Source organism: Ceratotherium simum, chromosome Y, assembly GCF_057802395.1.
Source record: "Ceratotherium simum simum isolate JZ-2026a chromosome Y, ASM5780239v1, whole genome shotgun sequence".
NCBI lineage: Eukaryota > Metazoa > Chordata > Mammalia > Perissodactyla > Rhinocerotidae > Ceratotherium > Ceratotherium simum.
This window is the reverse complement of record NC_141941.1, coordinates 8,497,086-8,512,047: the sequence shown is the minus strand read 5'-3', so window position 1 is coordinate 8,512,047 and position 14,962 is coordinate 8,497,086. Positions and strand designations below refer to the sequence as shown.

Here is a 14,962-nt window from a genome sequence, read left to right as displayed (position 1 = left end):
TTTTGTTAATTTCTATGGAATAAACATTTAAACTTTAAATCTGATGGAACAGTGGAGTGACAAGCATGCACAAACATTTGTGATTGTCATTTTATGCCTAACGTGTGCGACTCTAATGACAATGGGCGAGAAAACCGGGAAACTACAAAGATGATACTTGTGTGAATTTTGACTTTTTGCAGCTGGTGTATGAACTTGTTCATTTCAGTTAAGATTAGTAGATAAGCCACCCTCCAGATCACCATTTATAGTGAGTCCCATAGTCATCACAACCCCTGTCACTGCAGATCAGTAAAAATAAACTCCTTCACCTATATTCTTATTCAAGCATATAGTATGTATGTGATGATACCTTTTGGTATCTTGGTATTTTTGAATTATTTTAAAAATGGCTAGTGTTTATCAATTTTGGTAGCTTTTAAAGTTCTTCCACAAATTACTTTTTGCTTGTAATTTTGTCTCTAAAATCAGAGCTAATAAGTTTTTATATATAGGTTTTCAGGAATGTAGTGGTAGCCTGTAGATTATTATTAAATAATATTTAATTGACATAAAATAATAACAGTCCATAAGACTAAATGATGGTGAGATACATAGTTGTATAATAAGGGCTTTATGTAGAGTTTATGCCCATGGCTTGCTTTTAGAGAGAAAAACAAAGGTAGGTATTTGCAGAGACCAACATGTTTTATAGAGACCAAAATGGTGTTATCTGCCACTGGCAAGCACCATATTAATAAAAATAAAAATTATGTACTAAATAAAATCACTCATTTGGGAAAAAGTGTTAACTGTGATCGGCTTCCTCAGAACAATGTATCATATTATTTGGCTCTCCCAAATGTGCAGTTAACTTTGTCTCTAATCATCATTGAAAGGAGTAGTTCAACTTGTGTCTCAGCTCCTCAGCTTAGTGAATATTCCTAAGCACTTCTCTTACTGCCGTTTGGTCATTTATGTCGATTTTTTTAAAAACACATACACAAGAAAAGCCAGGTTTAGTTTGTTTCTTTGTTTTCCCACAGGTTTGTTGGTTTATTTTATAGTAGTTAGGTTTGATGCAGGAATGGAAATAATTTACAAATGAAATTGTTCTGTTTAGGGTAAGATGTTATAAAATTATTGTGTACAGAGGAAATTCCAGATAAAAACAAGCAGGCTCTATCCCAGCATGCTAGCTTGAGCTACATGAAATTTTATTTTTTTACATATAAAATGATTGATAATCACAAATTTCAGACAGTTGAACCTACATATTCATAAGCAAAACAAAGCTGTACTCTATCCTGGAGAATTCCTATTGTTTAGTGACTGTCAATGTATGCCAAGGGTGTGAGAAATAACCATAGCATGATGATTTTTTAGGAGAGCCACTGTGGGTGTAGAATTGTTTTTGTGCCTTTCTGACAGTGTCTTTGTTTGGGTGAGGGAGATAAATTACAATGCAGTGAGATGCTGTTAACCTAACAGTGGCCAAGCTGATTCTACAGGGTATAGAACATGAAATCAGTCATTATCTAGGTAAAGACATTAATTTTAGCTTCTATTTTCCACCATTTTCTTACTGCAAAACACTTATATGTCCAAAAAAGCCATTCTGTATGTCAAAACCTAAGATTCCCTTTAAAGAACAGGCCGTTTATCAATTTTCCTTCCCCTAATCTCTCATACTAGCTTAATAGTCATAAATAGCAGAAGACACCCCTTACCCACCCCACCTTTCCATTAGCACTGGCAACAGAGCTGATGTCCCCTTTCTCAAGCTCCAACTATAAATGGTTATTCCATGTCACAGTCAGGGACTGATACACAGAAATAGCAATTGTATTCAACAGGAAAATTAGAGAATGTCCAAATCACTACAGCATTAGCAGAACCAAAGCATATTTAATATGCATGCCCCTCCAGGGCCTCCTTGGCATTAGCAGAAAACAATGCATTCCACGTCCCTGGAATAGAACATGGAAAGCCTATGAACTGTGACTTACTATATTAATTTTAAAAAGATAGTTTCCCCAATCTAGCTACCCAAGGTGACAAACTGCAGATATCCTTCTATGAAATACCATGTTCAGTAGGAAGATTTGGAACAAAAATGGATTGAAGAAATGCTGCTCTACTAATTTAACGCTAGTCTACAGAAAAAAAAAAAAAAAAGCCCTGAAAGCGAGCCCATGCCATAGGGATTGTTTCAGAGCTGTTTTACAAGAGACACAAAACCCGGCTCCCCCTTTTTAAGCGCCCCCAGTGAAAAGCTTTCAACAGGCTCTTGTCAGAGCACTGGGTACCTTTTCTCTCTTGGCTTTGTTCAGTGTTTTCCTCGGCTGCAGTTTCCATGGCTGGCTTCATACCATCCGCCAAAAATGCTTTTCCCCGCTCCCCCCAACACACACACTTCCCCTCCTCTTCCTTTTCTTTTGGACTCCCCTCCGTCTCTTATTTACACCCGCGTGATTGAGAGGTTCTGTTCTTCACTACAGTAGATTACAGTCCCTTCCAAGATGCAGAAGTCTCGTCAGCGTCAATTTCCCTCTGCCTACTGGTCCATAAAGACAGCTGCCAAGGAGCAGGCAGCCATACGTCCCCAAGGATCCCACTTATAAAACAGCCATTCTGTGCCCGAGTGTGCCTTGAGTCTCAATGCGGCTCCAAAGGGGGAAGAACCCGCGCCCCCACCGGGCTCTTCCTCCTTGCTCTCCTACACACGCGCTCTGGCTCCCTTCTTTCTCCTTGCCAACTGCACCCTGTGAATGCTAATTAATTCTCCCAGGAAAGAATAGATTTGTGACATCAGAGGACGGGATGTGCAGGAGAAAGAAAAGAGCCCCCTCCCACCACGTGACTCAGCTGGTCAGCCACAATGTATGTTCTCTCAGGAGAACGCATGTCTCCCCGTACACAAACACTTTCTTACCCATGGGACCCCTTTATGGGGCCGCAGTTTGATTTATTTCGTTTACCCCCGACCCTGGCGGAATATAGTCAAAGGATTTGCCCACAGTACTACTTAATTTGCTTTTGTTCATATTACTTTCATTAAATGGATAAATTGACTTTAAAATGTGCATTAGATATTACATATAGATAGATTTTAATATACATTTGAGAAGGGAGGAAAAATACATGAGGGGAAAAAAACCAAACATGGATGTAACAATAGCAGTGTAGCAATTCAGTATTAGAACCCATTTCCTGGTCTATAGCTAACATTTGTGATACAGAAACTTTAGCTCATGCCCAGTTCATAAAAAGGCACCTATTGTTATTTAAAAATAAGCATAATATGATACAAGTATATGTAGCTGGCATTTTGCAGGCTTCTTAAAATGAAAATCAAAACAGTGGTTTTTTTCTTATTAAGCATGGTTATTTCTATATAGATCTTTATTCATTAGAACCCCTCATTCAAAGTCAAAACATGTTTTAAGAAGCATTCTAGCATTCAGCCTCAAGACTATAATTTGTTGTTAGTTTCCAACTCATAGCATACCTGTGTCCAGCACAGTGGAACCCTCCCAGTGTTTTTGCGCCATCCTTTCAACTTCCTAGTGCTATTTTAGAGAGTGCTCTGCTGCTGCTCCTATGTTTTCATGGCCAGATTTTTCAAAGTGGATGTCCAGGTCCTTCTTCTTAGTTTGTCTTAGTCTGGAAGTTCCACTGAAACCTGTCCACCATGGATAATCTGCTGGTATTTGAAATACCAGTGACATAGCTTTCAGCATCACAGCAACATGCAGCCGCCACAGTGTGACAATCAACAGAAAGGTGGTGTGGTTCTCTGACCAGGAAACACACCCAGGCAGTAGCAGTGAGAGCATCGAGTCTTAACCACTAGACTACCAGGCCTAGCTAAAGGCTATTGTTTACCAACCAGTAATGACTTTGCTTCTTTCACAAGCTTTCTTGCATACCCAGATACTATGGGACCAATGTTCTCAACCCATCCAAGCATATATGCCTTTATTATGTTTATGAGCCACAGCTTCGAAATTTCACTAATTTCTGCACAATTTTTTAAACATTTGGCTGACCCGCTTACCATCATTGTCCCTATAAAAATAATTATAGAAATTCAAGTCAAATACAAATAGTTCCCGCTTATCTGTGTGGGATATGTGCAAGATCCCCAGTGGATGCCTGAAACCACAGATAGTACCAAACCCTATATGTACCATGTTTTTTCTTTTACATACATACCTATGATAAAGTTTAATTTATGAATTAGGCACAGTAAGAGATTAATGGCACTTTAGGGACATTAGCAAGTAAAATAAAAATTACTTGAACACAAGCCCTTGGATACCTCAACAGTTGATCTGATAACAGAGACAGCTATTAAGTGACTAACGTGTGGGTGGTGTATACAGCGCAGATCTGCTGGACAAGGGTATGATTTACATCCTGGGCGGAAGGGTGCAGGATGGCTGAAATTTCCTCATGCTACTCAGATCAGTGCACAATATAAACTTATCAATTGTTTATTTCTAGAATTTTCCATGTAATATTTTCAGACTGCAGTTGATCGTGGGTAATTGAAATCACAGAAAGAGAAACCAGGGATAGGGGAGGACTTCTGTATCTGGATAACCATTGATAACCACAAGATGAAAGGTTCCCTGATTATGAATGGAATTTTTTAGTTAGCTGTGCTTAATTTCCATTCTTGGAAGCAATTCACCCAAGTTTTCAGGGTTTGTTGTTCAACACTTGAACAGTATGTAAGATACTGAATCAAAATCATATAGCAATCTGATCTTTTAATGTTTTAGATAATCCCTATAGTCACTACTTCTAGTCCTGTTTAACCTAAAAAGTTTAACCTATTTCAACATTTTCTTTTAATTTTTATGTTTCTTTTTACTTCAATTATAGCCCTAGAAGACTATACTATGATCAACTGATCCCTTAAATTATGACCCCAGGCAATATTAATGTCTCACAACAAGGAGATTGAGAAGCATGGTGAACTTAAATCTTCTACTTTCTGAAAAATATTAGTTTGTGATGTAACCACTTACAGAGGACACTCAATTATGTATTCTAACAAAATGGTCTTAAAAACATTTACACAAAAACTGCTAGGTGGTAAATTTTTGTTTGTGACAGGATGTGTCTCTAGCACTTCAAATAAGAAGTCAAGCCAAAACAAAATTTAATTCAGCACAAAGGGGAACACTTTGGATTTGCTGTTATTTATTTTTCTCTTTTCTTTTTGAGATATAATTGACATAATTTTTATTAATATATAATGGACATGAAACATAATATTTGTTTCAGGCATACAACATCATTAGATATTTGTATATACTGCAAAATGATCACCACAATAAGTCTAGTTAACATCCATCACCACACATAGTTACAAATTTTTTTTCTTGTGATGAGAACTTCTAAGATCTGCTCTCTTAGCAACTGTGAAATATACAATACAGTATTATTAACTATAGTCACCATGATGTACATTACATCCCCATGACTTATTTTATAACTGGAAGTTTGTATCTTTTAACCACCTTCACCCATTTCATCCACCCCCCACCCCCTGCCTCTGGGAACCACCAATCCATTCTTTCTATCTATGAACTCAGCTTTTTTGTTTTTTGGGTTTTCTTAGATTACACATAAAAGTGAGATCATATGGTATTTGTCTTTCTCTGTATGACTTATTTCACTTAGCATAATTCCCTCAAGGTCCATCCCATGCTGGCCCAAATGGCAGAATTTCCTTCCTTTTTAAGGCTGAATAATATTCCACTGTATATATATGTACAACACATTTTCTTTATCCATTCATCCATTGATAGACTCAGGTTATTTCCACGTCTTGGCTATTGCAAATAATGCTGCAGTGAACACAGGGGTGCACATATCTTTTCAAGTTAGTGTTTCCATATCCATCAAATATACATACTCTGAAGTGGGATTGCTGGATTGTACAGTAGTTCTATTTTTAATTTTTTGAGGAACCTCCATACTGTTTTCCATAGTGGCTGCATCAACTGATACTCACATAAACAGTGCAAAAGAGTTCCTTTTTCTCCACATCCTCACCAACAATTGTTATTTCTTGTCTTTTTCATAATAGTCATTCTAACAGGTGTGAGGTGATATCTCACATTGTGGTTTGCATTTGCATTTTCCTAATGATGTGTGATGTTGAACATGTTTTCATGTACCTTTTTGGTCATCTGTATGTCTTCTATGGAAAAATGTCTATTCAGGTCCTCTGCCCATTTCTTAATCAGATTGTTTATTCTTTTGCTATTGAGTTGTATGAGTTCTTTATATATATTTTTTTATATTAATGCCTTATCAGATATATAGTTTGCAAATATTTTCTCCCATTCCATAGGCTGCCTTTTCATTTTGTTGATGGTTTCCTTTCCTGTTCAGAAGCATTTTAGTTTGATGTAGTCCCACTTGTTTATTTTTGTTTTTGTTGCCTTTGTCTTTTGGTGTCAAATCTAAAAAATCATTGCCAAGACTTATGTCAAGGAGCTCACTGCCTGTGTTTTCTTCTAGCAGTTTTATGATTTCAGGTTTTACATTCAAGTCATTAATCTATTTTCAGTTAATTTTTGTGTATGGTGTAAGATAGGGATCTAGTTTCATTCTTTTGTTTGTGACTCTCCTGTTTTCCCAACCCCATTTATTGAAGAGACTGTCCTTTCCCCATTGTATGTGTTTGGTTCCTCTGTCCTACATTAATTGACCATATGTATGGGTCTATTTCTGGGCTCTGTATTCCGTTCCATTGATCCATGTGTCTGTTTTTATGGCGATATGATGCTGTTTTGATTACCATAGCTGTGTAATACAGTTTAAAAGCAGGGATTGTGTTGCCTCCAGCCTTGCTCTCCTTTTTAATGACGGCTTTGGCTACCTGGGGTTTTTGTGGTTCCATATAAATTTTAGGATTGTTTGTTTTATTACTGTAAAAAATGCCATTCAAATTTTGATAAGGATAGCAATGAATCTGTAAATTGCTTTGAGTAATACAGATATTTTAACAATATCAATTCTGGAAATCTATGGGCATGGAACGTCTTTTCATTTATCTGTCTTCTTTAATTTCTTTCATTAATGTCTTCTATTTTTCAATGTAGAGGTCATTCACCTCCCAGTCCTCAAAAAATGCATTTACAGTGAATTAATAGCAAACAAATGACCAGGGAGAGATGCAGAGTACAAAGAAACTGAGATTAAAACTTTGGGAACATTGACTTTTAAATAAAAGGGGTAAAGGAAAAGCTTTAGGGAAGAGTAAAAGAGACCAAGATGGAAAAATAGGAAGAGCAGGGAAACAAGGAAAAAGTGAGGATATGGAATGAGGAAAAGTTCTGTAAAGGGTCAAATGCTATAGAAGGAGCTAAAAGGATAAGGATCAACAAACAGAAAGTAGATTTTACCACCAAATAACCAATGGAACTTCTGTAAGAAGAGTTTTGGTTGAATAATGGGGGCAGATGCCAGACAACCAAGTTTTTTCCACAATTATTACTCTCAAAATGGGAGGCTCTTCTGGTCCAAATGAACTTTTAAACTCATATACTGGGCTTCATATCTATGCCTACACATCTTGGTCCACTTTCTAACCTCTTAAGATAATTTTGAATTATTCTTTTATTATCTATTGTATTAATTATATTCTCAGGTTTATCTCCAACTATAATAAACATGTTTTATGTATCTTTTATGGCTATGATCCAAACTATTGATGGAAATGTTGAACCCAAGACCCAAGTGAGAGAATCCTGTTTAGGACCACTACAGCTATCATCCTGATTGATTGACTGGTTCCTTCCTTCACTGGTTCCTCCCTTCCTTCCTTCATTTATACCTTCCTTATTAACTATCATAGCCCATGGAAAGCTCCGATTTCCTCATTAATGGTGACACACCGTCAATGAGTTCTCCCTGTGAGGGCTCCCAATTAACTCATCCACCAAGCATGTACCAGCCAATGTGAACAAGGGCAAGCCTTCCAGATTCCTTTTTGTTAGCCATTAAATTGCAGCAATTGAGATTCTGGTCATACCTAAAGAGCAGTTAATACTTAGTTCACCATAAACCTTGGGGGCTAGTATTCCCTTATGCAGAGAAAGTTAGTGTTCAACTACGAAGCTGCGTGAACCTGGAGTGCTCTGCAGGGGATTTTTCTTACATCAGCCAAAATCTCAAGACACATTGCCTCCCCAGCTCCTCCTCCCTTCCTGAAAGGCACATGCTAAAGCCTGCCTCCTGGTTAACTCCACCTATTTTCCTTTTCTTTGCATTCTCTCCAACTACCTCTCTGTCTTTCAGTTATAAATACAAATCACATGAGATGTGACAGCAGCTCAGGACTGTAAAGACCAATGCTCAAGGATTGAGGGTTTCCTATGCATCAATGTTGCTGTGCAAGTTTTAACCTATGTTCTTTCACTTTCATTTTCAAAATGGCAGTGAGAGGTGGGCATACCACCCATCGTGTATGGGTGAAGAAACCAAGACCAAAGGGAGCCAAAGAGACTTGGCCAAATTCACAAATCTGGTCAGACGCAGAGTTGAGACTTGACTCAGGCCATTGAATGCCAAAGGTGGGTACTCAGGAGTCAGGCACCTACAATGGCAAGAGCCAAAGCTAAATAAGAACCCAGATGATCAGGTGATCAGGTGCATCAAGTGCTTCACTAAGAGAATCCAGGTCACCACCAAAGACTTGCTCAGAATGGCTCTTCCACAACTTGCTATATTCTCACCAAACATGGTAGTCTGGAGGTCCCACCACTTACTCCCCCAAACCTCTGGTAAAACACAGGGCTGGCCATTTCCCCAGATGAGTAAGGTTCTTATGTCTGTATCCCTGCCCACCATCCTTCCAGCCTCACTCTACCATATACCAACCTTATGATGCCACATGACCTCCTGATCCTCAGCTTTGCCACCTATTGGAAAGGGTCATAGAGAACTTCCTTGCTCAGGCTATTGTTAGGGCAGTGAAATACAGCACAATGCCTCCTCCATGGTACTTTTGAAGTGTTAATACTTCTATCTTGTAAGTTCTTCATGCTCCCATCATCACAGGGGTCCAAGGAGGAGGTAGAGAAAGGAAAGTACAGCTGGTGATTCCACATCCTTCCAGACCTTTCCTTTTTCCTGAGGTCTTCACTTCTGAGGACTCTTCTGGCTTGCTTGACTGGATTCCTAAAGGCACTCACCACTCCCATCTCACAGGTCTGCCAGACCTCCCTGAGGAGCTAGGGCTTGGATGCAATGCCTGAGATTAACTAAGCTGCAAATAAATAAATGGAACTATGATGAATAAGGCAATGAGAAGAAAAAGGATGTACCTCCAAGAATACTTTAGCAAATGGGCAAAACTGTTTCTGGAATCTGGAAGATATAGGATATTGCTAACACCTGGGTACTTAATGGGTAACAAACACACAGGCACACTTCTTTCTTCACGTCAGAGCACCATGCAAGCAGTACCAGCTCCATGCAATAGCACATGGTTTGCTCTCAGAGGGCCTTAAAATTAGTGTAATGATCTGCTGTTGCTGTCTTGAATTTGTTAATTTTATCTTTGAACTTGTGTTTTACAGTGAATTCCACTGGGAAAATGGAGCATGTATGTGAATAGAGGAGATATGTACTTATTGATGCCCCATTTGCTTATAGCATTTGTAGCATCCCATGAGCACAGAATTCCGGTAGACCTCTGATGAATTTGCATTCAGTAAGGCTCAAAGTTGAGTACAAGGTAAGCTTATTACATTTAGGATTGAGTAAGAGCTCAGATAGCTCCAAGAAGTTATGATTTTCTTTTAACCAGAACTTGCTTTGAACACAGGAAGAAAGCCATGGGATTCTAAGGAATACAAATGGCCAAGGAATCCTATCATAGCATTTCTTACTCATGTTACCTTCTAGCTTTGATCATGTAAACTGAAAATGATGACAAAGAAAGAGAGGAAAAATAGGACACATCATGGTTCCTTTTCCTTTCAGTTCTTCCTTACTCATCAGTAAGCTCAAGTTAGACAGTGTTGATATATCAATGTATCAAAAAGTAAAATAAAAACAGTTGAGTTGGTTTGTGCAGTGTTTTCACTCTTCTGCTAAGAATAAAAATACATACCATGTACAATCTACAAAAGACAATGCAAATTGTATAATTTTGGTGATTCTATATGTGAGTTAAATGCTCTTACATTTGCATTTAAAACTGGTGTTGAATAACGTAAGAATGAACAGTAAAATTGATGCTGATACCAAATTAACTTAAAATTTTAATTTTTCTTTATTTTGAATGATATTAAATAGAAAATAAAAAACACCATAACCGTTTGAGAGAGAAATCACAGAAGAAAGAAACTGCTTTATAATTTTAATACCTTATAGCACTTTTCCCCTGCTTTTTGAATAAGTGACTCATACTGGGCTCCACAAATTAAATACTTGGCCCTTCTTTCAAGACCTGGCCTAGTAAATTGACACAATAGAGGGAAGGAGACAGAGCCTGCTGTGGCCATGTTGTGGGATGGTAATGCAAGTTCACAGGGGTGAGGGGTGCATCTGATGACGGTACAGGAGTCTGATCTTTCTGCTGTCAGGGGTAGTTAAGAGGTGCCCTACATTTACTGGCTGGACTATATTTCATAAACAGTTAAAATTATAGATTCTGTAGAGCAAAGCAGGCAAAGTTTATTGTCAAATATATGGTGAGTAAAAAGAACATATAACAGCTCAGTATACACATGCACACAGTGAAAAATGATTTAGGATACCCATATGGAAACTGGTTTATTTGTGATCAGATCTTATGCAAACACCTAGGCGTCCAAAATTTAAGATTGTTAGCTCTGATGTCCAGGACTGGAATTAGAATATCTAGGTTCTAGTCTTCGCTCTGTTACTTGCCAGTCATGAGGACTTGGGCAACTCACATCTGAGCCCCTGTTTCCTCATCTGTAAGAAGACTGGAAAAGATACTTTGTGAAGCCTGTCCTGGCTCTAAGGTCCACTGGGCCTTAAGTGACCAGTAAAACAACATGGTTATAAGGAATAACAGAACATCAGGTAAGTAGCCCTGCAACCCCCATCTCCATCACTGTTCCTATTGACCTAAGTCATCCTCTATCTGTACAGGTCAAATGACTTTTCATCTTCTATAATTGATGTCTGAACACCCTCAGATGGATTCCAGTGGGCTCCTGGCATTCTTTCACGCAAGATGCCAGTACCTCTTTCTTTGGAAGTATGTGGTGCAATTAAATTTTTCTCAGTTTGGACCATACTATTTTGTGCCCTTTAACCTCTTAAAGTAGTTACAATACTAAACCTATTATCTTCATATTGTTAAAAGCAAAAAGAAAATGGAAAACATTTTCTTACATTGCACTACAAAGAAAAACAAGTTCTGCAATTTCAGAGTACCGGACTGACACACAAAAATAAGTTGTATTTCTATACGTTAGAATGACCAACTAAAAAGAAACTTAAGAAAACAATTCCATTTCCAATAGCATCCAAAAGATTAAAATACTTCAGAATAAATTAACAAAGAAAGTGCAAAACTAAAAGACTGAAACTACAAAATATTGCTGAAAGAAATTAAAGAAGACCTAAATACAATCATGTGTTGCTTTACAGTGGGGTACATTCTGAGAAATGTGTTGTTAGGCAATTTAGTTGTGCAAAAATCAGAGAGTATACCTACAAAATCCCAGATGGTATAACCTACTACACACCTAAGCTATACGGTAACAATCTTATGGGACCAGTGTTGCACATGTAGTCTGGCATTAAACAAAATGTTGTCACGTGTTATATGACTGTAAATGGAAAGATATTCCATGTTCATGAATTGGAATATTTAATGCAGTTAAGATGGGCATACTACCCAAAGCAATCTTCAGATTCAACACAATCCTTATCAGAATCCCAAGGAGTATTTTTTGCAGAAATGAGACAGCTGATCCTAAAATTCATATGGAATTGCAAATTGCAAGGGACTCTGAATAGCCAACACAAGTTTGAAAAAGAACAAGGTTGAGAGACTTACCTTACAATAATCAAAACAGTTGTGGTATTGGCATATGGTTAAACAAATGGATCACTGGAACAGAACTGAGAATCCACAAGTCAACACATATTTGTATGCCCAATTGATTTTTGACAAGGGTAATAAGTCCTTTCAACAGATTCAAGTATAGTCTCTTCAATTAATGACCCTGGGAAAAATGGTGTCCAGATGAAAAAGAAAGAAGCTGGACCCTTACTTCAAGCCATATACAAAAAATAACTCAAAATAGACTTTGTAGATTTTTAAACTAAATGTAAGAGTTAGAACCATAAAACTCCTAGGAGAAAACATAGGGATAAATCCTCATGCTCTTAAATTTGGTAATAGTCTGTAGAAGTGATATCCAAACACAAGCTACAAAAGAAAAATAGATAAAAACTGTACTTTATCAAAGCTAAAAACTTGTGTATCAAAGGACACTATAGGAAATTTAAAAGACAACTTACAGAATGAAAGAATATGTTTGCAAATCACATCTCAAATAAAGGTCCAATATCCAGAATATATAAAAAAACTTACAACTCAGTAATAAAAAGACAAATAACACAATTTAAAAATACATGAAATACCTGAACAGATATTTCTTGAAAGAAGATACAGTAATAGCAAACAAGCACATGAAAAGATGCTCAACAATATTATTCATTTGGTAAATGCAAATCAAAACTACAATGAGATACCACCTCATATCCACTAGGATGGCTATAAACTCTTATTTTATAACACCTGCTGTGTTAAACAAACAAAACATGTGTTAAACCATTGCTAAAGGCTCATTTCTGGGTCACTCAATCCCTTCTTATAATCTGTGTTTGAGTGAGAAAAGGGAAATAGCAGTTAGCACTATAAATATTAACTATACATCACTCATCTGCTTCTTCACTGTGGTACCAACGACCTGCTATAATTTTAATGAGAAAAAAAAACAGTATCTTCTTAGAGGCTTTGGTTTTTAAAAAATAGTATTTTCTTAAAGGCTGCTTAGAGGCTTGCTTACTACACCAGCATGTAGAATCCACCAAACAGAAGACTCCAGACCTTAATTTAAGGAAGAAACAAATCTATAGTCTCAACCACTTAATACTTGCCTGCATCCAGGTATGTGACCTACTTCTTTGTTGAGCTGAACGAATGAGCTATAACTAGTTTCAACCCAATGAAGTTCGATGGGTATTAATAATGTTCTATTTTTACAGTACAAAAATTGCTCATGTTTTAGCTTTTCAAAATTTATAATCAAAAGAAGCAAAGTCACAATGCTTAATTTTTTTTTAAAAGCATAACATATAGTACCATCAGTTCTACTAAGAACTCAACACAAACCTACAATTCAGTTAACATTCATTTTCTAGCTTCAAATGTAGTATAAAATTCACACATTTAAAAAACTAACTGAGCTAAAATGTACCCATAAAGAATTAAATCAGTGCACGTCCCTGCATAAAAATCAGCCACTCAGAGCAGGAAGGAAAACACATTTCTTCTATTGATGAACATAAGATTCCTCACCCAATACTGTCATCTCATTGTAGAAAAATCTTGGCTAAATTTGCAACATAAAAAATAAAGTTTAACACATAAAAATATAGCTACTGTTAAAGTAACCAGGTTGCACTCAAGACAGAATCCTCATGTTAAGACTTTAACAGCAAACCAAAACTGTTTAACTAAGTTTCTATGCTCTACTCTCCCAGACAAGGAAGGCCTAGGTCAATCAATCAGTGTTTGCCTGCTTAGCACAAGTTACCTGACCTGGCTACAATACTTCCCTTTGCTCCTTAAAAGGAAAGTAACCTGCTTTCACCAATCAGCAAATGCCCAGTGTAAATTCCTTGTTCTTGCTCACTTTGGTCTATAAAAATCTCTTGCCTGGTACAGATTTTTGAAGCTCCTATCTATTTGCTAGATTGGATGCTGCCCGATTCATGAATCACTCAGTAAAGCCAATAACATCTTTAAAATTTGCTCAGATGAAATTTGTGTTTTAACATTACACATCTAGTTATTGGGGTAAGAGAGCCAATTAAATACGCTAAAGTCTTGACAAAAATAGATGCAACCCAAATTGTATTAAACCGTGATAAGACTGGCTTTGAAGCCACATCTAAATAACCCATCAATCATGGCCTTGGCATAATAAAGTTTTTGCTGCCATTTCAAAACACAGATTTCTTTTTTCCTTGGCTGTGCCTTGTCTAAGAGGTAGAAGGCTCCTTGAGTCCCTTGCATAACTACCCTACCTACCACATTTAATAATTTTAAGCACATAGTCTTCCTCTGAGGGGATGGCCTGAGTCCCCTGTAGAATGTGGCTGTCCAGCAAAGACAGCAGGAGGCGGTGCCTGGCGGGAGGGCAGGGCAAACCCAGGAGAACCCACTCAACTCCCGGCAGCCTGCAGACCGGAGAGGCTTCAGGGGACTGGAGTCACCACCCTATTCAGCCCCTTTCTCCCTGCACAATAATGAGCCCCTGAGCCCTCAAAAGGCCGCTGTCTCCTCTCTTTATCACCATTCATGTCTCAGCTACAAGAGGCCTAAAAAGGCTCCAAGGGGAAATGTGCCTCAAATTAGCATATTTCTCCCCTCCCCACAGTAGAGGCTTTTAAACTTCTACTTTTTAAAAGCAGGAAAGAGAGAGGAGGAGGGGAAAAGCCAGGCTGCTCTTACCAACAGTGTCTGAAATTTAATGATTTGCCTTCCTCAAAGGGGTATGCACGTTTTGAATTTTCTTAAAGCAAGCCTCCTCTCAAATGGCTTAAAAACTTATTAGAAAATTTTATTGGGCCACTGTATAACCAACATTTTTCCCTCTTCTCATGAAATTGCAAGTAAATTCCTTGATTAAAATAAATAATTACAAACTCTAAATACTTATTGAGGAGGAATCTTCAG

The 14,962-nt window shown here is 37.5% G+C and overlaps 1 protein-coding gene across 5 annotated transcripts in view; it reads right to left on the bottom strand.

Moving 5' to 3' along the window:
- Window positions 1-14,962, bottom strand: part of LOC147911639 (neuronal membrane glycoprotein M6-b-like) — a 157,663-nt gene that overhangs the window by 43,415 nt on the left and 99,286 nt on the right. For 4 of the 5 annotated variants that reach the window (XM_087427898.1, XM_087427900.1, XM_087427899.1 and 1 more), the window contains exon 1: window positions 2,289-2,349. The exons of the other annotated variant lie outside the window; for it this stretch is intronic. In XM_087427898.1, coding sequence (XP_087284024.1) covers window positions 2,289-2,349 — 61 coding nt within the window. Of the gene's footprint in view, window positions 1-2,288; window positions 2,350-14,962 lie in introns of those variants that run through there. 5 annotated transcript variants of the gene reach the window in all.